Below are 25,141 nucleotides of genomic sequence, written 5' to 3' on the forward strand. Positions count from 1 at the left end.
TCAGGAAGGTAGGATCTAGTTAAGGCTATAAAAAAGCTCATATAAGGGCACCAGGGTGGCTCAGTCGGCTAAGCATCTGACTTCAGTTCAGGTCATGATCTCGAGGTTCGTGGGTTTGAGGCCCAGGTAGGGTTCTGTGCTAATGGCTGAGCCTGGAGCCTGCTTCGGATTCTGTGTCTCCCTCTCTCTCTGCCCCTCCCCCGCTCACACTCACTGTCTCTCTCTCAAGAATAAACATTAAAATTTTTTTTAAAAAACTCACACTCCTAGAAACAGAAAAGTGGCTGCCAGGGGCTACCAGGGAGGGAGAAAGGGAGACGTTGGTAAAAGGGGATAAACTTTCACTCTAAGATGAACAGGTCTGAGGATCCAAGGTTGACAGTACTATATTGTACAACTGAAATCTAAGAGAACTTAAATGTTCTTACCAAAGATAAGTCAGTGAAGTGTTAATGGGGGATATCTTTTCACAATGAATACATGTATCAAATCACCATGATGTAAGTTTTAAATATCTTACAATGTATATGGCACTTAAACCTCAATAAACCACACACACACATCCAAAGCATGAATAAAAAGATATAGAAGAAACTGATTTTTGTGTAGCCCTCCAAAGCTCCAACCCATCTAACAAAATCTGATCTGCTAATATCTAACTTGTTAGGGTGAATATAAATCAAAATTTTCTCCTTAGGAGGGTAGTAATGAATTTTAAAAAGACGAGGGAACACTGTAATAAGGGATGGAGAGGCCCTAATTAGCAGTACAGGACAATGAAGGAGGTTAGAGGGAAGCCTAAAAAATGTCAGATGTGTATCTATCTATCTATACAGTTATATACACCTTAGCTATTAGACTATCTATCTTATAATAGCCATAGAAACAGATCTTTCAACATAGTGTTCCTTACTGAAAAATCAGAAAAAAATTTGAATACAGCATTGTATTTCAGCCAGGAAAATCACTGCTTCTGTGTTCAGAAATAGACCAAAGACAACACAGATGAGAATGCGCTGACGCATTTTGATTTGATTATTCTACCAGAAATAGGTTTTTTGTTTGTTTTTTCCTGAAAGTGTAATCATTACAGCAGTCCATCCCCACAGGGAAATGAGCTCAAGTGATCTTCCACAATTTCTCTCCATGTACCAGTCACGCTGACGTGCAAAATAAACCTGAGTCAATTTGAAAACATTTTTCACATAAAAATATTAATAAGGCTTAGTTGAACATTCAAATTAAATCAAGAAGCAGAGGAAAAACAAACAAATAACAACAATGCTTTCTGAAGTATCTATGGGGTGCCTGGGTGGCTCAGTCCCTGGTTAAGCGTCTGCCTTTATCTCAGGTCACGATATCACAGTTTGTGAGTTCAGGCCCTGAATCAGGCTCTGTGCTGACAGCTCGGAGCCTGGGGCCTGCTTTGGATTCTGTGTCTCCTTCTCTCTCTATCCCTTCTGGGCTCACGCTCTGTCTCCTTCTCTCTCAAAAATGAATAAACACTAAAAAAAAAAAAATCAAAATATCTAAAATAAATATATTAGAAACGCAGATGAATGTACTCAGAGCTACGTGGGTCTGAACCAGTGTTGTTTAGGCCCCAAATAGCAAACTCCCTTTCCTAGAGGTATCAAGTGACCTGGGACACCCTTAGCTGTTGAAACTTGTCAACACTGATGTAAGTATTGGTTATAAGCATTAAGAGGTCTTAGTGAATGGAAAGGCATTGCTAGGAACCCCCCCCCTAACCCCCCTGCCTAGGATTTCAGGGAAGACTCGTGTTTAACAAGCAATGGTATCTGAGGGGCAAGAAGAACCAACATCGGTCACCAGGATAAAAAAGTTCCTAAGCACTTAATTTTCCTTTGAAACAAGAACACGAACAACAAATGTTCAAACAACACTACATGCAATGTCTAGGGAACAAAAGGGAGCTTAGAAGGGCAAAACCTCACAAACCTGTGTGCCACGTTCTACAGGGGGTGTAAAATAGTTCTGTGCTCTTATTCAGCTAGAAGGACTCAATCCCTGCCCCCCTCTCCACCTGTCCCCGTCCCCCCAAGTTCAGGACAGGGGAGATACTTAGCACAAAAGACACAAGGTGCATTTATGTTCTTACCTTTGAGTATGCTCTAACATGTTATTAAGCTCTTTGTTTTGTAATTCTTTCCCTGAAAATACCCAGGTTTTCTCCCATCTAGTAGGAATCCCACAAAGCTAGTGCCACCACACAAAGGTTCTCAACTTCGGCAAACAAAATGGAGAGGCTTAATTTTCTGGGAAGACAGGGAAGTCCCCATTCTCTCCAGCAGTTAGAGAATTATTTACTATTAATGGCATGAATGTAGATACTCAGGAAGAGGGACCTATGTTCCACACATTTTTTAATATTTGTTATGTTTTTTTTCAATTTTTTAAATTTTTGAGTGAGGGAGTTGCAGAGCACGAGCAGGGGAGGGGCAGAGAGAGAGGGAGACACAGAATCAGAAGCAGGCTCCAGGCTGTGAGCTGTAAGCACAGAGCCCAATGAGGGGCTCGAACCCATGAGCTGTGAGATCATGACCTGAACCGAAGTTGGATGCTTAAGTGACTTGAGCCACCCAGGCGCCCCTTAACATTTGTTCTTAATGTTATCCCCTTATATTCTTCAATTTTTTTTGCATCTTCAAGATGTCAAGAACCCCCTGACGTCGACAGTAGCACTGAGAGGAGGCCCACTCAGTTTTGTAACTGATCTGCTGGGTTACAAAGTGAACGGAATCTCCACAAGGCACAAGCAGCAGCACGTGAACGCATCACTATAAACACTAAGACTGTCCGTTCATACAGTTTATTTCACTAGACTGCAAATTTATACACAGTACGAAGGGGTTTCCTGATAGCACGCATACAGTTTACTTTCTGTACTGCTGAAGAACCAATTGTTTTTGTTTTTTTTTACATTATATCGTGATACCCTATCGTTAAAACGTTATTCAGTGAATTTTTTCCAACTACATATAAACGGAGATTTACCACACACACGGTGCAAGAATGTCTTTATAACATATTTGAATCACAAGATGTGAATCTAAAATACATCACTGTAATTAGAACACTACTTTAAAAATACAATGCCCCACGTTATATTAGCCAGATCGGATTAATCTCTGTATACGTCACAAAGCAGTTCAGTGGATAGCTTCTTGGATAACTGGCAGCAGCTTTGAACTAGGATATCAAAAGAAATCTTTAAGAATCAATTTTGAAGTTTAAAAACATCTTCCTTTATGTACTCAATATTTTCAGAATCAAAATGGGACACTTAAAAATTTATAGTCTCTAACACAAGAAGAAATCCATCCCTCCCTTAGCCGAAAGGCTGGGGTTGTAATACTAGGTTTTGTAAGACATCTGAGAAAAGCATCGTACGGGGAGTGGAAATGAGTGAAAAAGAGACATAACATTTCTTGAAAAGCATTTTGGATTCCTCTGTCTTCCCTGCCTCTGTCAAACATAAAGAATACTGCATTACAAAAAAAGATAGCTTTCCATAAGATGACGTTCTAAAGAAAATGTATGTAAACAAGTCAGAGAGAAGGATTTCTTCATTTTCCCATTTTGTAGAGTGGGGCAGTGGGAGGATATCAGTTAAATAATAGAACTCCTTAGTCAACCACTTCACACACAAAACAGCTAGGGATAATTGCTGACAATTTCTCATGTGTTTCCTTTTCTTTCCCCCAAAGTTTGAGAATGTTTGAAAGTTCAATAAATAGTAGAAAAATAATCCTTTACTTAGAAATTTTGAGATGCATCATTTAGAGCTTAACAGGAGTTCCATACAGCAACTGTGGTATCTAGGTACCGCCAGAAACAAAGCGAGATCTTCCGAAAGCACACATTTCTGTCTGGATGTGCCACGTTCCCAGTCTCCGGCTGGGCACACTTGTCTCTCTTCCAGTTAAGGAGAGCCGAATGTTTCTGGCTCCTTGGGACATTCCTCTGGCTCAGCTTAATGAAGGTTCCCAATGTTTCGTTTATGGGTCTCGCCTCTGTGTTTGGAGGTTTGCCTTCTGCTCCATCCCATTGGTATTATGGCAGGTTCGTTAATCAGGCTTACTTCCCCTCCATTTCAGAACCAGCTTCGCACTTTCACAAACATGATTTTGTTGTTGTTCCTCATTCCGAAACACATTTGACAGGCAGCAAGTGAGTTAAACCGCTCTGGACAAAGCACGAACACAAGGGGTCTCTTGCTGTGGATTATCTGATGCTGGCTCTTCTTCCCTCCAGAACATTCTGTACCTCCCAGCTCCCATCTTCTCGTGGAGGTCAGGAGAGTGTTAGCACTCTGCATCGACGGTGTGTACTGTCACGGCCGCCTGCAAGTGGTGGCTGTGGTGCGGCGTGGGGTGGTGGGAGCGGTAGTGGTGGAATTTGTGACTTAGCAGGGCGGCCGTCTGGGGCGGGGCGTCCATATCCAAGTCCTCGTCGTGGTTCCCCACATCCACCCCAGCTGACAAGGGGTCATTGTTGCACGGGGGGTTTTCACTATCTTCCTGTGGGCTCATGGTGCTGTAACCTAGAAAATGAACAGAACAAGCAGCTGAGAGCTTCCAGACACAGGGAGAAGTGACTGAAGATTTCTAGGGCACGGGGAGATGTTCCTATCTTTGTGTTACATGGGTGCAAACATCTGCAGGCTGCCAGCGGACGTCAAAGTGGCTTATTTTTGAAGAGATCTTTTGTTAGCTGTTTCTCCTCTGTGCCACCGCCCCCCCCCAACAATTACACAATAAAAAATTTTAGACACCTGAGAAAGTACAGATAAGAAAAAAAATATATATATAGGAAGCTTTTTCCCAAATCCCCAAATCAACACAACAAAAACTAAAATCATCGCTCTTCCCACCTGATCCACAGATAACTACCATTGACATTTGGGACTATCCTCCTACACTTTTCCCTGAGATAAGATTAACTTTATTTGAATGAATGAATGAATGAATGAATGAATGAATGAAAGAAAAAAGAGAGAGAAAGAAAGAAGGGAGAAAGGGAGAAAAAGAAAAAGTAGGGAGAAAGAAAAATAAAAAAGGCAGCTTCAAAAAAAAAAAAAAGAAAGAAAAGAAAAAGAAAAGAAAAGAGAAGAGAAAAGGAAAACAAAGTCCTAATAGGATTCAAATCAAGTTGGGGGCTGGTGGAGAAAGCTGGGCTTCAACAGGCCTGCATGTGATCTCACAGCAAGGACAAAAACAAGTGTCTCCATTGTGCGTATATCTGTTCTATGGCACACACCGGTGTCCTGGAATTCCTACACACAAATTATACAAGTGAGGGAAATGATGATCAGAGAGGTTAATGAACTTGCCCAAAGTTGCAGTACCTGATGAGATACGAACTCCACATATACCCATAGCAACTAGCAAAGGAATCAACTATTCTCTGTGTAAGCTGGCTCACTGTATTTAAAGATTAATTTCTTTTGGTATTCTAAGTAATACACGTTTCAAAAGAAAATGCCCTTGCTGATCAAAGGATTCCATTCCAAGAACTCTGGCATGTTTTTAAATATTGCAAAAATCCCCTTTAAAATTTTTGAGAAGTGACAGCTCATTAATATTTCCACTGCATCTACGGTTAGCATCAATCAGAGCTCACCCATGGGTAGTGCTAGTCACATTTGTGGTGCAAAATTGATGTGCTTGCATACAGCCAAGCAGGAATGGGATATGGTTGAAAATGTATGCTGGGTGCAAAAATGAGAAAGGCAATTCTCTGTCCTCAATGAACCATTTTGCAAATGACAGATTTAAGTCAGTCTAGCTCCAGAAATATTTATTGTGCACCTACTATGTACAAGATACTATGTTAGGCATTGCAGGAGACACCAAGGTGAAAATCTGCTCCCTGCACAAGGAGCTTAAAAGCTAGAGTTTGAGAAATAAAATGAATACAAGCATAGATCCGTTCAATTATTCATTCATTGAAGACCATTATGCAGCCAGAGAGGGAGGCTACAAAACATGAATAAGAGATGTCTCTTTTCCTTAAGGATTTCACAACCGAACAGGAGACATATTTGTGAAGCTGGGTTTATTCTAATGCAGATAATGATAAGTGCTATAGTTGAGGTATAACTGGTATCGAGAACATGGAATAACTAATTCCGGCTGGAAGAATGAGAAAGCTCCACAGAAAAACTCTTATTTCAGTTGGGCTTAAAAGGATATGTAGGAGTTTGGTAAGTGGATAGGAGCAAGGGAACAGGAGCACAGCCTAGAGGTGTGGAAAGCCAAGGCCACTGCTGTACCATGTGGCTAGGACGGGTGCAGGTAGGCAGTTGGAGAACGTGGCAGGAGACAGGTGGAAAGGTGAGTTACAGTCAGATTATAAAGGCCAAAGCAGAGAAAATGGAGGAACAGTACATTTTGAACAGACTGAAAAAAAAAATAGCATGACAGTTTCTGTGTTTCAGAGAGAGTTCTCGTGGCAGTTTGGAAGATGAATAAAAAGGAAATAGAGGGGACAGTTGGGAGGTTATTGCAACAGCCCAGATGACAGACTAAGAATTAAAACTAGGGGTATGGGATTAGGCAGATTTAAAAGTATCTCAGAGGTGGAAACAATAGAAGTTGGCAAGCAGTTAAAAGTTAGGGGGGTTTGGGAGTGATGACTTTGAGTCAGGATGAAAAGACTTGGAGATCCCAAGTGTCAGGGATGAAGGGGGCAGAAGAGGGTGAAGTTCATGTACATAGGCGTCTATCATCACTGAGTGTCTCCTTGGTGCCAGGTGGGGGGTTCAATCAAAAAAGGGGTAAGGGGGAAGCTCCAGCTCCCAAGAAGCCCACAGTCAAGAAGGGGAAACAAAGGTATTCAAACAGAGGCACATGGAGAGGGATACCAAAGCTGATTAACTTGGCTTAGGACACCTTACGAGGACACTTAAAGTGGCCCTCATGGGAGAGAAGGGCTTCATTAGGTAAAGAGCGGGGTGGAAAGGTACTGCAGGCTGGGAGATGAGCAAATGCCAAGACACAACAGCCCGAGAGCCTCTAGGGGCTTTGGGGATGGTAACAAGCTCGGTATGGGGGAGAAAGCAGCAGGAGAGGAGACTGAACATGCGGGCTCAGACCAGATCAGGAAGGCTGGCTGAGCTAGGAGCTGGGATTTAGCAACAGGCCAGAGGTAGGGGAGGGTGCAAGGACATAACATGTTCTTGAAGATGATCACTTGTGGCAGTGAAGCGGCTGGAAAGAAGGTGGGACTGAGGCTCAGAGGACAGGAGGCTGTGGTGCTGGCCCAAGGAGATGATGAGGACCTCAAGTGGGCCAGCGGCTGTGTTACGTAGGGCAAGCGGCTGGCTTCAAGACACTGTTTGAGCTCAGAGTAGGTTTCCTTTGGTGGCCCAACTGACTTCCCTGGGGGGAAGATCCAGGTTGACATCCTTGGATAAGGTTGAGGTTTCTAGGTTCAGGGCTGGGGAAACAGTGATGCCTTTCCTCAAGAATCAGGAGCCAGAATGGGATTCTCAGCTTCAGCAGGGCTCGGTCTGGAACGTGAGACTGGATGGTAGACGCTGAAGCCCCAGTTACAGAGTGCTGCGTGTGCTTAAGCTGCCATGTGCTTCACACGTAGGGGACTCAAGTAGAAGACACACTTTTAGCAAAATCTCAGCATCTATGTTGACGATTGTTGGCCAACCTTTAGTGCTAGGCTGTCTTTATCTTGCCTCCAAGTACCTCCTGAAGGGTTTCCCATCTCCACTCATTTACAAGCACCCACAGAAACTGTTAACTCATTTTTACATTCCTGGTGTAAAATTCATGACAGGCCTTCTGCCGGGCTCACCCTCCCACCTTCCATCATCCGGCTATTGTCCTTCATGCTTCAGTTTTTAAAGGTCTTCTCTGGGAAGCAACCCAAACCCCCAGCACCCCATCCTGCCAGCCCACGTGGGGTCTGTTGCCCCTTCTGTGAATTTAAATGGCATTCTGTGCACATCTCTAGCTTAGATTTTTACTATGCAATAAAACTTAGGGCCGTCGTGGCCATTAGTGAATTTCCATTTATTTTTGTACTCCTAATATTCAACGCAATGCTTCACACAGAGCAGGCACTTCATTTTTCAAAATCACATTACTATGCTCCCAAAGCAACGGTATTAAGAGTTTTTTGGGTATCTGTGGTTTTATCTGGTGTGACATTCTCATCTAACAATGAAGACGTTCCAGGATTCACTGGGCCCTGCCCAGGGGTTCTGACTTAACACGCCAGGGGTGCTCTGGACCTGGCTGGTCATAGGCTCAAGGGTGGTTTTAATGATGGAGCTGTTCCCACAGCACCACAGGGGCACCCCCATTTTTCCTGCTCTTGCTTTCTGATGAGAGCCCAAGCACAGGGTCTTCCAAAGTGAACCCCTTGCTCTGGGACATTCTGTTTAATTTTCTCAGTGTGGCAGTATTGCTCAGCCCCTCTGTAACTTACTCAAGCTTCCTCTTATCTCAATAATTAATGAAGATCTGGAGGGAGGGATAGCAAGCTGTGGAGAAGCGGGAGAAAGCCAAACACATGCTCTCACTTAACAAATTGAGTGTTTACTTAGCACCAGACAATTCTGTTGAGTGCTGGGAACAGTGATGAATAAGACAGACTCAGTATGACTCAAGGCAGAGGAAGCACTATTGAAAACACAAAGGATATCAGCCAATACTTTCAAAGGAAAAGTTTCTTACTATCCAAAGGTGTATGTAGTATAGTCTCTGAAAAGGCGACCCCAAGCAAAAAGTAGGCTCAGGAAGGAGACCAGGCGACCATTGAGAACAGGAGTCAAGATCAGGCTTTTTGGTATTGTGCTTACATATTTAGCTGATGGTTCCTGAAGAAACCTCTCTGGATGGGTGGGGAGGTTAGGTCACTCTGGGGACTCACTCTCCACCTTGTGGTCACAGAGAGTAACTGTGGGAGAATATCCACGCGCCTCCAAAAAAACAGTGGCCCTAAGTTGCACTCTACAGTTTTTGACCAGGTTTTCAAGGTTCACCATTCACCTTTTAAGCTTTTTGGAATTTGCTTCACTAGGAGGAGGTCTCCCTTTTACAAAGAAAAAAATGTTGCTTAAATACATTTATATCCAGTTTCTAATGAGCTGGTAACTAACACGCAGATTCAAAAGGGACAAATACACATTGGTGGCTTTTAACCTAAAGATAAGCCAGTTGATGAATGGATAGAACATGAGATTTTCAGAAGAAAAAAATGGGCAGACATATAGAATTAAAGCATAAATAGGTAGTAATTGTTTTTAATTGCTACTTGCGAGTGTAACAGTAAATCGTCAAGGGCTGAAAAACAGTCATTCTAAGTGGTCTTAGAATATTGACGAAAATAATTCTACCTTTCAAAAACTATTCTTATTTTAGTATTTTTAAGGTACAAAAATTAAAATAAGATTCCTTTGAAATACAAAACTCTCTTGGCCACATGAAATACCACTGACCCCCGAGCAACTTTGAACTACATGGGTCTACTCGCAGGCTAGTTTTCCATAAATACAGGACAGGGCTGTAAATGTATTTTCTCTTATGATTTTAACATTTTCTTTTCTCTAGCTTCCTTTAAGAAAACATTATATAATACATGTAACATACAAAATGTAGACTAATCCACTGTTCATGTTCTTGGTAAGGCTTCCAGTCAACAGATTATTAGTAGTAAAGTTTTTCTTTTGGCGGGGGTGAGAAGTTATATGTGGATTTAAAATATCTTTTTTTAATGTTTTATTTTTGAGAGTGAGAGAGAGTGGGAGAGGGGCAGTGAGAGAGGGAGACACAGAATCTGAAGCAGGCTCTAGGCTCTGAGCTGTCAGCACAGAGCCCCGTGCAGGGCTCAAACCCACGAACCGTGAGATCATGACCTGGGCCGAAGTCAGCCGTTTAACCAACTGAGCCAACCAGTCACCCCTAGATGTGGATTTTTGATTGCGCAAGGGTGGGGGTTGGTGTCCCTAATGCCCATGTTTCTAAATAAAAATACAGCTTGAAGTCTACAAGTTTGGCCTGGTGACATTCAGTTTTAATTCTAGGTATATCACAATTCTGAATCACATCCTGAAAATCTAGTCTGTTCAGTACTTATATATTTATGTGTTTTATTCCTTTGAGTTTCCTTTTGTGGATCAGACCCAAGGTAAAAATGCTCACCGGGTTGCAAAGAACCATGGTGCTACAATTTTACCCCGTCAAGGGACAGCGCCAACAGCACCAAGGCCACCTTCCCCCCAGGGGACTTCCATGATTCTCATGCAGATAAAAGTGAACTAACTCCCTATCTTCTTTGTTCTGGTCCTTTAAGGAAGCTGTCCTATTCAGTCTTTTATCAGTCTTATGAGTACATGCATTCATTTACAGTTTTCTGCTAGATTGTACATTCCTTGAGGGCAGAGTGGGTATGGAGGTGGGCAAGTCACCCTGACCTCCCACCTGCCATATGCTATTTCATTTGGTGCTCACAACTTCACCAGGGAGACATTTCTAATCTCATTTTAATTATTAGGAAACTAAGGTCCAAAGTAGCTTCACTAAGATCTCATTACCTGTGGAGGGGGAGAGGTGGGTTCCAAGTGAGCTGTGCTTGGCCCTATAATAGAAGCTCTTCCACAATCACTCGGCCTCACAGAAATGAGGCCGCCCCTTCACAAGGTCCCCCCACTGTGCCTAGCAAACAGAGCTGAGAAAGAAGGGTACTGACAAAACAACGAGATTAGATTTCCTTGTTTTCATGCGAACCTACCCATGGCCTATTCTTGGCATCACAGGGACATTAACCTGATGCCACCACTTTTAGTGACCCACCATTCAGGTTCAGGGATATGACAACATGCAGTTAAATGCTATTGATTTTTGTGGTACATTTGGAATTATGTGGAATGTCAATGTCTTCCATTTCTTTTGGTGTTGCATTCTATCTGCACGAGGAACTATTTTTCATTCCTCAGGGATAACAGGGATCCAATTATTGTGAAAAATGAAAGAAAGCAAGCCCTTAGCTAGATTCCTTAGCTTTCAGATACTGACACTGCATTACTGCTTTCATCTAAGCTGTTGCTTCATACACCATTTTACTAAGACAATGGGAGAGCTAATGGAACATTGGAAACGTCACTCAGAATTCCAATTTCGTATTGAAGCAATTTCTATCCGGGGAGAAGGAAAGAGAGAGAAAGGATTCAGTATTTCTGCTGAATAAGAAATTATTTCTGTTGAACTTTAGTAGCCTCAAACCTGTTTTATTATTCAAAGGAGAAGAGGCACAGAACTGCCTGGCAGAATGAATTTATGCAGGTTCAAAGGTTTTTAGGGGAAAAAACCCCAGAAAGTCAAAGAAACTGAAAAATTTAAGTTGTGCTTTGACTCTGCATAGAAACCTGAAGTTTCTACTTAGTTGGTGGGAACAATGTCATTCAAATCTCAAATTAGGAACCTCCAATTTACAAATCAGAGTTTTGGCTTCTGTTTTCCAAAGGGAGTTTGAATACCTGGCTGTCATGTAAAAGGCAACACTGGTTGCCTTGACAAATATCCACTCCTGCATGTTTTAGCACAGGGCTGGGAGCTCACTGTTTGTAGACTTCCTTTTTTTTTTTCTTTCCCTAGGGTAGATGTGGAGAAAGAGTCAAAAAGGTATAAATGCATTATTTATGCATTAAAAAAAGATCTGATTCTGGGAAGAAAATAAAGTTTTCTAGAAAATTAAACAAGCACATGAAAAACAAAAAGATCTTACAATTACAAAAAGTTCTTACAAGGCCCCACACTCCTGTCATGTTGTTGCGGAACACTGGCAGTGATGGCTACAGGGCGGGACATGTCTGCTATTCCCTGTGACGACAAGCCATCCGGATGTTGGCAAGGTAAGAAGCTAGGTGGTGGCCAAGTCTTTGGTACAGCATGTGGACTTGATAATTCACAGCCCGCTCAGCCTTAGTGCCAACCCTTTCTGAGCATCTTAGAGGCATCTTCTATAACCTCCATGACTATATACACCAGTCCGCTTGCCTCTAAATCTCCTCTGCCCCAACTTTTCTTTCATCAGCCTTTAAGCCCAGTGCAAATGTTGTCTCTTTGGTGAAGGCTTCTCTGAACCTTCCAGGCAAGGCTGGAGGTCAGGATGGGGAATGCCAGAAGGAAGCATGAACTCCTGTCATGTCCAAAGTGTATACGTGGCTGAGAGAGCCCTTGAGGATGCTGGTGTTGGCCAGCTAACAACAGTGGGTAGCAGAACTGATGTGGATGCCAATTACCAAGGATCACATGGAATGGTAAGCAGGTTCCATTCAGACAATGTGGACCTTTATGCATGGAGAACACTTAGATGTAATCTGTGTGCCCAAGGGTCATCTCACTTATTCCTGCAAGTGCCGAGACAAAAATCAAAACTACCCTTGGGCTCCTAGAAATGTGCCATGTTGGAATATGTCCTTTGGAAAACTATGCCAAAGTAATGAATTTGAGCACAGAACAGGAGGGAGAAGAGGGGATGTGAGCACTGGCCCACAGGGAGCCCACCAGACTCTTCAGAAGGAGCTAGACCTTACCATGATCGCTTTCTGTTCCTGATCGACCCCAGTAGCGACGCCTCCTCTCTGGACTGTGTGCATGTCGTTCGATGACTGCAGCTATAAACCGAGTATTGCTGACTGTGGGGAGAAGACAGGTAATCACTCTTGTGCCAGTATCCTTATTGTATAGAGTACATTTGCTCTGGGCAGGTTCATTCACACACTTGGGGGAGCTATTCTTTGGAGAAATAGAAGAAGTAAATTATTATTATTATAATTTTTTTTAATTTTGAGGATTAAGGGCAGTGAGAAGTTCCTCATCACAGGTCTCCAACATGCATTAAGAAGACATGTTCTACACAGTTGTAGGCCAAGGAATGTATCTCACGCTAATTGAATTCTTTTTTGATAAAGAAATGCTCTTCCCCCCTGCAACTGAATTATATACATTTAATCCCTGGAGGCATTAAAACAATGTATATCACCTGATGATTCTCTTTCTGAAATACTATGCTGGAAAGCAATGAGGAGGAGAAAGGAAAGGTAGGGTGAGGTGTTAGGACAAAGCACTTAACGAGAAAAGGAACATCAAGACTCCTTTTAAGATTTTCTGAAACAAAGCAAACACCTACACTTATTTATTCCTAATGAAAATGGGGGAGGAAAAACCCTCACCACATTAAGATTCTTAAATCGTAATATACGCCAAAAGGGTAGAAGACAGAACATTTATTCTGGTTTAGCCTCCTGCTGACACGTTCCGCAACGAGGCAGCTTGAATACTCACTGATGCCTCTGTCCTCATGGCTGTCATCGTCCCTTTCATCTCTGTCATTCTCCAGGTTGGACATACGCACTGACATTTCTACCCATCATTAAAGAGAAAGAAACATGACTATTTAATCAAACAAAATCACCCACTTTAATACCCTGTGGAGGCCTCATTTTGACGGCTGGGTGACAGCATTCCATCAAGAACAAGTCCAAACTTGGAAAAGAATAAACTGATGTCCCATGTCCCATCCATTTTTTTTTTAAAGGAGGAGGTAGCAGGAATCAAAACAGGGAGGACCAGAAATGAATAATCAAGAGAGGCACCTGAAATTAACTTCTGAAGAAAGGAGAGCAAATAAGTTGATAGAGGCTAATGGATCTTTAATCCTCTACCAATGTACCTCAAACAGAAGGAAGGGGTCTAAAGCCATGGCTGAGTGTGCCCAGAAAATGGTGTTACAAAACCCTATAAAAGGCCAGGTATAAGGTAACACTGGATGACTGTCACATACTTACCAAGGGGAAATCTCGGTATCCAAATCTTACCACAGGGAAGGAGCTTTGTGATTAGTCCTGTTACTAAATCAGGCAGCATTATCCCAAGATGCCCCCCACACCCACCCCACTGCCCCATCAGGATTGCGGCCACAGTGAACTATTCCAGCATCAATTTGTCCTTACTGCTGCAAGGATGAGCAAAGTGGCCCTGACCAAGTCCAGAACAATGAGTGAACCTTATCTCCATAAAGGTCAGGTTAATAAATCCCTGGGGCCTTTTACAAAACATGGGGAATCCCATTAAATGGTTTCGTCCTTGCAAACGAGCACAGATATCCCATTTAACTTTTGGTATGGAAGCCATGATTGCAGATTAATCATTTTGTATCTGGCTCCAATGAGTTCTCCTCTTCAAGAGCTGTGATTATTGCTTTGCACATGTTCCTTCACACCACAGGATAACAGCTGCAATAGAACAGACTCATGGTCTTGCCAACAGGCTATCTTTGCCTCACCTGTCTGGAACAGCAAAGACAGCACATCTGAGTTGAGGGAAGAACGAAATTTCCCACTAAGCATCCCAGCTCCCCTGCCTGGCTTATTCAAGAGGCATGCTGTAGGAGGCTAATGTGTGTAAGACGAGAGAGCATTGGGGGATTTTCTGGGGAATCAAAATGAAGCTCACAGGGTTGAGATACTAAAGAATGAGCCACAGGCTAAAGGTGGCAAGTAGGCTTTGGGGACTTCCGAATCACACTCCATGAAAGCGGAAAAGGTAGTGCTGTTCTTAGAATTACTTAGGGGCTTACACGACTGTCCACTGTCTTTTCAGCTCTGGAAGGACGCAAGGGAGGCTGCTGCCTCCCAGAGGAGCTTTGGATTCATTTTGGGCTCACCTTGGGCAGCAAGAGGAGACATGTGCTGGTGACTCCGGCGATGAATCTGATGGCGGTAGGCATACACTGCAAGGACGAGGACCATGATGCATCCCATGATGCCTCCGGCCACGGGGCCCACGGGGGCACTTTTAATCATGTTCAACGTGACTACCTCGTCACCTTTATTAAAGCAAACAAATAGATGTCCTTTGTCAAGGTCTCCCAAGTGTGGTAGGAAGTGGGGATGGGGTAATAAGATGGAGGGACTAGAGTGGGGTGGGGTGTGTTGAAGAGAAGAGCAGGTGCTTTAAGTTTTGAAAACCTCAAAGAAGATCCACCAGAACGTGGGAGGAGTGGCTTCTTTTAATCCCTGGTTCTCAAATTAAATGTCGGCTGCTCGGCAGAGCAGGAGCACATTTGGCAAGGACTACTAAAACAAGTGAGTAGATGAGAATCACTTAAATATGTGCTGCCCAGTGCTAAGAGCCTAGCTCCCCGGAGTGTGGGCTACTCTTGGAAGAGAAGTCATGTAGCACAAAGGTGAGGGCAGCGTGGGCCTCTTGGCACAAATTTATTGTACCTGGTGTCCTTTATGGCAACGAGCCAGTTGCAGGACTCCTAAACAGGATCACACTACAAAGCTTATAGGTTCCCTTTAAAACACTATTAGCACAGTCACGTAGGAAACTGCAGGTGGGTATATAAAGTGATGTTTTAGAACAAGGTCACTTCAACTACATCCTAAGCTGGTTCAGTAATAATATGTGAGCTCAGGATCCTTCCTCACATAGGAGGAGTTTTTCTTCTATAGACGGGCTAATGTGGGGAGGTGTTTAAAAAAATAAATAAGTAAGGGTTTAAATATCTCACCTCCCAGGGAAGCTTTGGGACCTTGTACTAGCTCCAGAAAGACACCGAGAAAATCTCAGAGGAGGTATGCAGGTAGTAAGCATATTTGAGGTCTTGGGGCCTGATCCCAGACACGTTCTTCCCTCCAGTGTCCCTGTCCCTGACCCTAAGCTACCCATTAGATAGCTCTGGCTTCTGCTGACTCCAGGACCTGAAGTACTGACTTGTAGCCACAGAACTTCTGCCTTGCAAATATCATGAGGCAACGTTGCAGCAGGAGAGACCAATGTGCAGTGGTCACTCCACCCATCGCTGGCCCTGTTCTCCGGACAGCTGGGTCTCAAATTCAAACAAACTCCATGGTTCAGCCACGCAGAAACCAGGCCTGACATTTCTCAGAACTAGCTTTATGGGAATGAATTCCAGGCTTGTAAACTTTGGCAGGATACATGGCTGCTTACTCTGCATAGAATATCTAAGCCAGCTTTGAAGGTAATTATCTGCCTTGGATTTGTAACTAAAAAACTACTGGCAAAGGAAGGAAACGGGAAACTAGGGTAGAGGATCATTTTAAGATTTTTGTCCTTGCGTAGAGGCAAAAAAAATTCGTATTCAAGAATCCAAATATTCTGGGTTCCGAACAAACATACCTATTGCTCCCAGGTCATCCACATAAGGACTTTTGGCTCCCACGATCCCCCCGAAGCATTCTTTCTGGGGTGCACAGTAGGATTTGTCCAGGTGAGTCTTTCCATCGCTGTCTACCATGCACCATTCACAATCCAGCACACCGAAGCAGTCCCTGCCAGAGAGATGATGCTGAGTGCTCCGGGAAGCTGTGCTGGGCAGGGGACAGCATATGGACTTGGGCATCAGACAGCTCTCAGGAGCTCCATTACTTACTGGTGCCGTAAGTCCTTGAGCTCTAGTTTCCTTTCCTTATACAAAGAAGAATAGCAACCATCTGCCAAGGCATAGCTGTTTTATGTCTCTCAACAACATGGAAATGAGAGAAATAAAACAGTTCTGTGGATCACACAATAAAATCCACACATCACAGATTAGAAGAGGATTATTCCAAATCATCTCAAAAGACTAAGTGGCCCCAAGGTTCATTAGATTTTGGCCTGACATCCCACATGTGTAGGGTAATTTAAAAAAAAGGGGGGGGGGGAGGAAGGAAACCTGGTCAAATCAATTTGGGAAACATGAGGCAAGTTAAACAGCTTTCTTTCCTGCCAATTTCTCAGAACTTTTAATATGTTAAGTGCATTAAGACTCTCTAAGAGGATGTGTGCAGTGTTCCTCAAATTTAGTTTTGGGGCACCTGGGTGGCTCAGTTGGTTGAGCGTCCAACTTCGGCTCAGGTCACGATTTTGCAGTTCGTGAGTTTGAGCCCTGCGTTGGGCTCTGTGCTGACAGCTCAGAGCCTGGAGCCTGCTTCAGATTCTCTGTCTCCTTCTCTCTCTCTGCCCCTTCCCTGCTCATACTCTGTCTGTCTCTCAAAAATGAATAAACGTTAAAAAAAATTTAGTTTTGAGTTAGTGCCTAATATCCCAAATTAATCTATCTGATGCCCTCTCATTCCTTTGCTAAAATATGCACTAAAAGCAGAACTGGCTGCCTGTTCTACCCGCTGACCGTACAACCAAATGGCAATCGGCAGCTGTAACACACAGATCACCCCCACTCCCACCCCTACAGCTTACCACAGCCACTGCTCCCATGATGGCTAAGCCCAAACATCCTAGAGAGGAGGGAGACGCAGCAGGGGACATGTAGTTGTTGGTTTTTTGGTTCTCAAAGCTACCATGAAACCTATCTGCTTTCTAAAAAAGCAGAACTGATCAGCTATAACGTGTCACCCATAGAACTGGGTTCTGTTTCAGGAACCCAAGAGCTCCTGCCCCTTGCCCTTGGCTTCTGTGTGCCATGTCCCCTCTCATTCCTTTTATCTAAAGAGTAACTTTCCCATCCACAGAGGAGGTGACTAATATATGGTACCAATGCCAAGCAGCTATAAAGAGTGAAAACTGGACAACATTACAACCAGTGGATAAAAGGCATACAGAAACCAATTTTGGGTCTGAAAAATTGGTACATATTTAGAAAACATCAAGAATGAGAGTAATAAATAACAGCTGGCAAAGCTCAATGAGGCTCCAGGTTGCCGTTCCTTACTAGACTCTACTCCTGCAGTGATCGTGTTGATACCAAGGCAAGCAATGGGCAATGCTTACCCACTTTCCATCCTCTGACTGCACCTGCTGTTGACACACTGGTGAAGGGCATCTTGTAGGCCAGGGTCAATAGCTGTGTATGTTACTGGTTCCTGGTGGACCTCGCAGCTTGGGTTTCTATGCAGGAACAAGTCTGGAGGTTAGGACCAATACCACTCATGTTCTAAACTCATCATGCCTCTGGTCCCCGACTGCCTCAGACAGACCTGGGTTTGAATTCTTGCCACCTATATGTAACTATATGTAACCTTGGGTCAGTCACTTAACCACTCTGGGCTTCAATTTGTTTGTCTTTATGTACAATAGAAACAATATATGTATAAAAAGAAAATCATAAATATTCAACAAAACGGAAATGTATACAAGAGAAGTGAATGTTACCTCCCCTGACTCACCACTCTAAATCTTACTTTTCAGAGGTAACCACTATTAACAGTTTAATGAAGGTCCCTTTTGACATTTTCTCTATGACTAAACGAACATTTACTAGTATATCAGTATACACAGGATTCTTTCATTTAAGTTCTAGAGAAGGGACTTACCCCAGTTTATTTAGCTGTCGTCTTAAAACTTGTCGCTGATATAAATAATGCCATATTATGTGTAAGCACATGTGTGTATAAAAGGTACCTATAGATTTATCACAAGGTTAATTTGAAAACCAAGTGACTCAATGGGCATAAAGTATCTGACACATGGCAGACACTTCGCGAATGCTTATTAACAGTCCCCTACTTTATATGTACAGAGCACATATACTTTGAACATTTTCACAGCGTTTAAATTTAAACCTGAAAGAGGACTTCATTGGAAGGCTTGAAATCTGACTCAGTGAACAGTTACATCATCAGAATGAATCACTTCTTATACCACAACCCAAAACAAATCTATAAATGAGGCTCCCAGGGTGCATGTATCTGTGTATGCCACATACATTTATGTAATATGTATATTTTACCGGTTCTCTGCATTGGTGAGGTTGCCAGTGCACTCATTGACCTCTAGAGGGCACTCACAGGGACATTCACATTCATTTTGTTCCATTCTGAAAGGCAGTAAGAAAATTACTATGCAGAGGGTCAATAACAAACTATATGCTGTACATGGACCAGAAGAAGTAAAATTAAAAAAAAAAAATTCTGAGCTAGTTAAAAGGGAGAGTTAAAAGGAAGTTATGACCAAAGGTTTACACTATGATTGGCTTCCATCCATTACTTTTGGACAAGGATGCTGCGAACCACACAGCTGTCGATGCCTCTGCTACCTGGCCTTTCCTTTTCTGCATGACACGCCCCTGTGCTTTCTACTTTGCAGATACCACTTCAAAATGACTAGCACCAGTGAGGATATTTAACAATGTAGTAAACAGAGAATAGGACCCATGGCATTTTTACCTGTGACAGTTGAGACAGAGACGATCGACCATGCTACAAGCGCAGAAGGCAAGAGAGTCGCAGGTTTCGTTGACAATGCCAACAAACGCGTTGGTTCCTGGGATCCTCGCCAGTCTGTACTTAGAACAGTGACTGCCGTGCACAAGGTTCGTCAAATCTCCCTGGAGACGATGCAGGGGTCAGAAGTGACAGACAACAATGCAAAGAGTCAGCCCTATCGTGGTGAAAACAACCCTTCAACCACCTGCTGGAAACAGTGTACAATAAAACCTAATTTTTAAAAAAATTTATTTATTGTTTAATTTACATCTAAGTTAGCATATGGTGCAACAATGATTTCAGGAATAGATTCCTTAATGCCCCTTACCCATTTAGCCCATCCCCCCTCCCACAACCCCTCCAGCAACCCTCTATTTGTTCTCTGTATTTAAGAGTCTCTTGTGTTTTGTCCCCCTCCCTGTTTTTATATTATTTTTGCTTCCCTTCCCTTATTAAAACTTTATCTGGCTACAAAATATATAGTTACTGTTGACAACTGGAAAAATAATTTTTTCTTTTTTTTTTTTTTTAGTTTATTTATTTTGAGAGAGAGAGAGAGAGAGAGCAAGAGTGAGAGCCCAAGCAGTGGAGGGGCAGAGAGAGAGGGTGAGAGAGAATCCTGAGTAGGCTCCCCCGCATCAGCACAGAGCTTGACGCAGGGCTCCATCTCACGAACCATGGGATCATGACTGGAGCCGAAATCAAGAGTTGGGCACCTAACCTACTGAGCCACCCTGGCACCCCTAAACAGAATATTTAAATAACTAAAGCAAGCATCCTTTTCTTCATTCTTTACCAAGAAAATGTGATAGCCAGCTTCTTGAAATGCCAGATTTGTCTACCACATATAAAACCAAAGATTCAAAAGCAGCATTGTAAAGCATGCTCATTCTTTTTTGCATGTGTGTCCAATGTAGTAGGCCAACTATGAAATCCCTTGCTTGTTACTGTGCCAGTCGTCCCCCTCCATGTACATGGTGAGGATAACCTACCTCTGAGACTTGTGGCACTGAATGGATTCTTAGGGGTCTGGATGGATTTTCCAGAGCCTGGAAGATGCCTGACTCTGCTCTATAAGCAATAATATAGGCTTATCATCCCGTTATAGCTCTAATACCCAGAAATGCTCCAGGTTCCATTTTGGAATAACTTGAGCTGTTAAGAAATTATCCTAATTCATATTCCACTAAAATTTGCGTTTCTGAAAAATTTCTCCCAGAGTATGCTGGCTTTGTCTGCCGAAGACTCAGGAAATCATCGTACAAGTGGTAGAAGACACAGAGTACATCAGATTTTCATAGAACAACCTTACCCAGAAGCTTCCTTTGGATTATACTCAAGTGTGTCATTATCTGCTTTAAAGAGAGTATTCCTCAGAAGGGTGTGAAGTCTAAAGAGAGTAATAATGACTTCTTTTGCTTTGAATATACTGTCCTATTAATGTATTCAATTTTAAACTCTTCTATTACCCAATTTTTTTTGAGGGTAGGATTTTCTTTTTTTAAAACATATTTCAGAGTGAGAGGCAGAGAGAGAGAGAGAGAGAGAGAGAGAGAGAGAGAGAGAGAGAGAGAGAACACGAACGAACATGTGAGTGTAGGAGGGGCAGAGAGAGAGAATCCCAAGCAGGCTCCATGTTGTCAGTGAGGAGGCTGATGCAGGGCTCGAACTTGTGAACCATGAGATTGTGATCTGAGCCAAAATCAAGAGTCAGACAGATGCTTAACCACTGAGCAGCCCCAGGTGCCCCGAGTAGGATTTTCAACCAACCAATACATCTTGAAAATTTTTAACTATACATTTAATGATATACATAACTATTCTAAGTAAAAAGCTTACTTCTTGTGAATAACTTTTTCAACATTGGTTCTGTCATTACCCATTTGAGGTTTCCCAGCTAAGATTATTTACAATTTAATAAGAATATTAAGATCTTTGTTTTTTCTTAAGATCTTTAATCTTACTTAGGTAAGTTTGCAGTTAAATCAAATACTTAAGAGTATTCTAAGCTACAAAAAAAGAAATTATTTTTGAATGATCTACATGAAAGCTCCCATGTAACTGGGTGGATGACCAAGAAATGACCTAATTTGGCATTAGGAATTTAAGGAGGCTGCATGATCTCTAGAAGACAGGAAGAGGGGAACACAGGGCACCACGCATATTTATATAAGACTGTGGGAAAGGACTTCAGCAGACATTTCAAAGGGTTTCGACTGGGTGAGTCTTTAAACAAACAAAACCAAAACAAAATACCAAGTGTGAGACCTTAAAACATTCACTGCTCCACTCTGGGCTTTATAGCCCACAATGGTCAGGCTGGTGAGCTGGACTAAAGTCCTGTCCTCTCATTCTATAATTCTCAGGCAATGAAAGAGCCAGGAACACTGGCTGACACTATAGTTAATAGTCAGATATTAACTATTATTTCATTTCATAGTCCACAGTGGGATGAGATGTGAGAACGTAAGCATCCACTTACCACAAGGCTAGTGTTGAATTTATAAAACCTTTGGACTGTTCGGTCACTGAAGCTGTTGCACAGGTTTTTCTTTACAAAGTTGGGGTGGTTCAGGATATCGTTTGCTACCAAGGGCTCCTAACAAGGCCAAGTGGACAGAAAACATAGGCCACATAATTAATGAGGCATAGGCTGTGGGTGCAGTGTGCTATTGGCTTTGCAACAAGTACCTTGTGGGTAATATGCTGTTGTTCCACAGGTGCATGTCCTTTGGGGTCAATGAGGGTTGGATGTGCCACCAGATAACCCCGGTCCTCCATTATGAAGCACCTGTGTCAAAACATGGGACATCCTTCAGTAATATGAGTGGTTTTTCTATACTGTCAGCATTTATCTTGCTAGCCTTGAAACAAATTGCATTTATCTCAGTGAATAGTCCCTGAGACAAATTCACTGAATCTCAGTAAACGGTCCCTGAGAAAATTCACTGAAGGCAGGCTGGCAAACAGGTAGATAGATCTGTTCTTCTTCTTCTTTTTTATTAATTTGAGAGCGAGCGAGCGGGACAGGGGCAGAGAAAGACAGAGAGGGAGAATCTCAAGAGGCTCGGCACCATCAGCAGCGCAGAGCCTGATGTGGGGCTCGAACCCACGAACCGTGAGATCATGACCTGAGCCAAAGTTGGGTACTTAACCAACTGAGCCACCCAGGCGCCCCAACAGATACATTATTCTTGAGGTGGTAGGTTATCTGGTATACAGTTTATGGTAAGAAAGTTACACCTGACTCTGAGGCCACCTACATAGTTCAGACGGAATGTGTCCACTCAGCCAAAGATGGAGTCAAAATTTTTTTGCAAGGATATGTAAGGGGCAAGTTTATTCTTTCTTCAGAGGAGGGAGACTCTGAAGGAAGTGGCTTGGCTATTTAGAGGCACAACATTTAAGCAAACCATACAATTTCTTCTTTTCATGTTAAATATACATAAAATACAACCTGCAGGGACATACAAAAAATATATTTGATGGAAACACTAAATAAGCAAAGCTGGAATTGCTCTAATCAAGGCTATGTGCTGCTCTATTTTACTCTGCATTTGTTGTAACAGTTTGCTATTACAACATTCCTCATTCCTCATTAAGGGCCAATGTGAAATTTAGCAGTGATGTGAAGCATGGACCATGAGAGTGAAATAAGAAAGCTATTTTTAAAAGTGGCCTGCATTAAATCAAGGGAATACCCTTGCTTTGATGAGACATGTTCTTTTGAAATTAGGAGGTGAAGGCTTTCTTTAGTTCCACGAGCCTCTTTCCGGGGAAATGTAAAAGGGAAAAGTCTAAGTGTCTGAAATCCCCACAAAGACTTTGGCTTAATAACTAAGTTAACATCAAAAGTACCCTCTGGTCTTTCTAGCACCCAAGATATGGCAAACCTTTAATTACGGACTCTGAGAGAAACAAGAGCTTTCAGGGAATTCTGTGCCACAGTCTTTCTCCTTGTTATGAGATGAATCTGTTTGTCTAAATCCTAAATGGCATGCATCTTAGAAAGCAAAAAGAACAAAAACCTTCTTAATAGAACACCCAGGCGACGGACTCCATTTCTGGTCTTGACCATGACAATGTGGTTGCCATTCAACTAGAGATATCTGACAGCACTGTCTTTGTATTTTGCGGCTAAACAGGAAATGGTGTTCCCGAAGGGCTTACCTTATTTTGTTGCCACCATCTTGGTTACAGACTGGCAGTAAATCCATCAGAACCTTGTAGAAGTATCTAAGTGTGAAGTCAATCCCCATCACAGCCACGGTGTGCCCGGAAGACAGCTGGGTACTTCACGTGAAGAAGATCAGTGAGAACAAGAGGCACACATCTTATTTAAAGGAAAGCTATGTTCCATCACAAGGACGTTGTATGATATTAGAAACATATGCCCACTGTCCTGCCACATTTTTCATCCCTATAAAAATGATCAACTAAATGGCTGATTTAGCATAATGGAGATTTGATAGCAGAAAACTTAAGGATAAAGGTATAACTTTCTAATAAGATGAGCCCCAAACCCAGGCAGCTGTGGAATATGGCTAGCCCTGGCTTTAGATGTTCAGACAGTGACTGGACTATTCTTTGGCAAGAATATGGGGCTGGCAGGAAGAGGCATCAGGTGGGAGGTTGGAAGCATGACTACCATAGTTCCTCCCAACAAGGAACCTGAGTGATCCCTTTAATTATTTCCCTCATTTCATAGATAAGAAAAGTGAGATCTCATGAAGTTAACTGACTAGTGTAAGGTCAGACAAAACTACGCCTCATTTTCTTTCTAGAACACTAAGTTTGGCTCTATTCCAAACATAGCTCGGATTCTAGAACAAAACTCACTTGGTTCACAGGCCCGCTCCTTCTCCAGTCTAAAATGCTACTCTCAGAAAGAGGAGCACCCAAGAGGATAAAGTTGTGTACTGTATGGTGCTTGCTAACTCTTTAGCTCTGGAATCAAGCAGATCTGGAGTCAAATCCTGGCCCTCTTGGTTCCCATCTCTGTGGTTCCTGGGAGGCTACTTAACCTTTCCAAGACCCAGTTTTCTTATGTGAAAATGGGGATAGTCTTACCTACTTTGCAAAGGCTTAAATGAGACAGTGTTTACAATGCTTAGCAAGCTGCCCAACCTATCCAAAATACCCAATAAAAAGAAGTTACTCAAAAGAAAACCCATCAGGGCTTAAAGCTCAGGCCTGGACAGAGAGTGAACTTGCTATTCTTCCAGACAAATGCTAGCTATAGAAGCATGGACTTCTCACTTGAAGCCTAGGTTCTTTCTAATCTGTGATCATGGGCAGTTGGAGGGGTTTGGGTTACTTGGCCAATGAGCTCTGGGACCTTTGTGGCTGGGAATTGGGTTTACCCAACTTGGGACATTACAGGTTCCCATCATTACCATCATCCACCCCATCCACCCAAACACTGATGTGTTTATAAAAGAAAAATGGTGTTGTTATTGACAAAAATCTTAGAAATTTTAAATGGAAAGCTCAGAAGAAAATTCCCAAAGTAAGATCACCTTTTGGAAAATCAAAACCTGGGAGTGAAATCAGCTTTGCTATGTAGGCAACTGTCCCTGTTCTGGTTACTGTCAACATTGATACTAACTTATATAACCTCCAACTCTCCCCTGAAAAAACCACTAGCAAAAGGGACAGTGAAATTTGTCAGAGCTTTGCTGTCAACACTGTGTTTGGCATGAGATGGAGGAGGGCCATGCTGTGCAATTATTTGAGAGGCTACTGCCTCAGTAAGAGCCTGGAGTATTGTTACCGAAGTAACTTAAATTCTACCACGGGAGAATCCAAGACTCAGTTGCCTTACACAGGATTTATGTTTTGTAGCAAATCATGTTTTGAAGTATCAGTCAAAAGAAGTTTAAGCCTCTCTTACTTTTCCAGGAGAGAGTGAGGGATCCAAACCAT

General features: G+C 42.7%; 1 protein-coding gene across 2 annotated transcripts in view; it reads right to left on the bottom strand.

Annotated features, from left to right (window-relative positions):
- Nucleotides 1–807: 807 nt before the first annotated feature.
- The window catches only part of CACHD1 (cache domain containing 1), a 214,197-nt gene continuing 189,863 nt past the window's right edge, over nucleotides 808–25,141 (bottom strand). The window contains exons 17-28 of one of the 2 annotated variants that reach the window (XR_007155029.1): nucleotides 23,387–23,509; nucleotides 21,908–22,007; nucleotides 21,699–21,815; nucleotides 19,178–19,338; nucleotides 18,742–18,828; nucleotides 17,784–17,900; nucleotides 16,194–16,345; nucleotides 14,713–14,874; nucleotides 13,332–13,409; nucleotides 12,581–12,682; nucleotides 3,332–4,567; nucleotides 808–820 (exon numbers count right to left, since the gene is read on the bottom strand). Coding sequence is in view for 1 of the 2 variants with exons in the window: in XM_047872635.1 (XP_047728591.1) it covers nucleotides 4,329–4,567; nucleotides 12,581–12,682; nucleotides 13,332–13,409; nucleotides 14,713–14,874; nucleotides 16,194–16,345; nucleotides 17,784–17,900; nucleotides 18,742–18,828; nucleotides 19,178–19,338; nucleotides 21,699–21,815; nucleotides 21,908–22,007; nucleotides 23,387–23,509 (1,438 nt within the window). In the remaining variant the exon portion in view is untranslated. Of the gene's footprint in view, nucleotides 821–3,024; nucleotides 4,568–12,580; nucleotides 12,683–13,331; nucleotides 13,410–14,712; nucleotides 14,875–16,193; nucleotides 16,346–17,783; nucleotides 17,901–18,741; nucleotides 18,829–19,177; nucleotides 19,339–21,698; nucleotides 21,816–21,907; nucleotides 22,008–23,386; nucleotides 23,510–25,141 lie in introns of those variants that run through there. The other variant, XM_047872635.1, reaches the window with a different exon arrangement.

Source organism: Prionailurus viverrinus, chromosome C1 (assembly GCF_022837055.1).
Source record: "Prionailurus viverrinus isolate Anna chromosome C1, UM_Priviv_1.0, whole genome shotgun sequence".
NCBI classification, from domain to species: domain Eukaryota; kingdom Metazoa; phylum Chordata; class Mammalia; order Carnivora; family Felidae; genus Prionailurus; species Prionailurus viverrinus.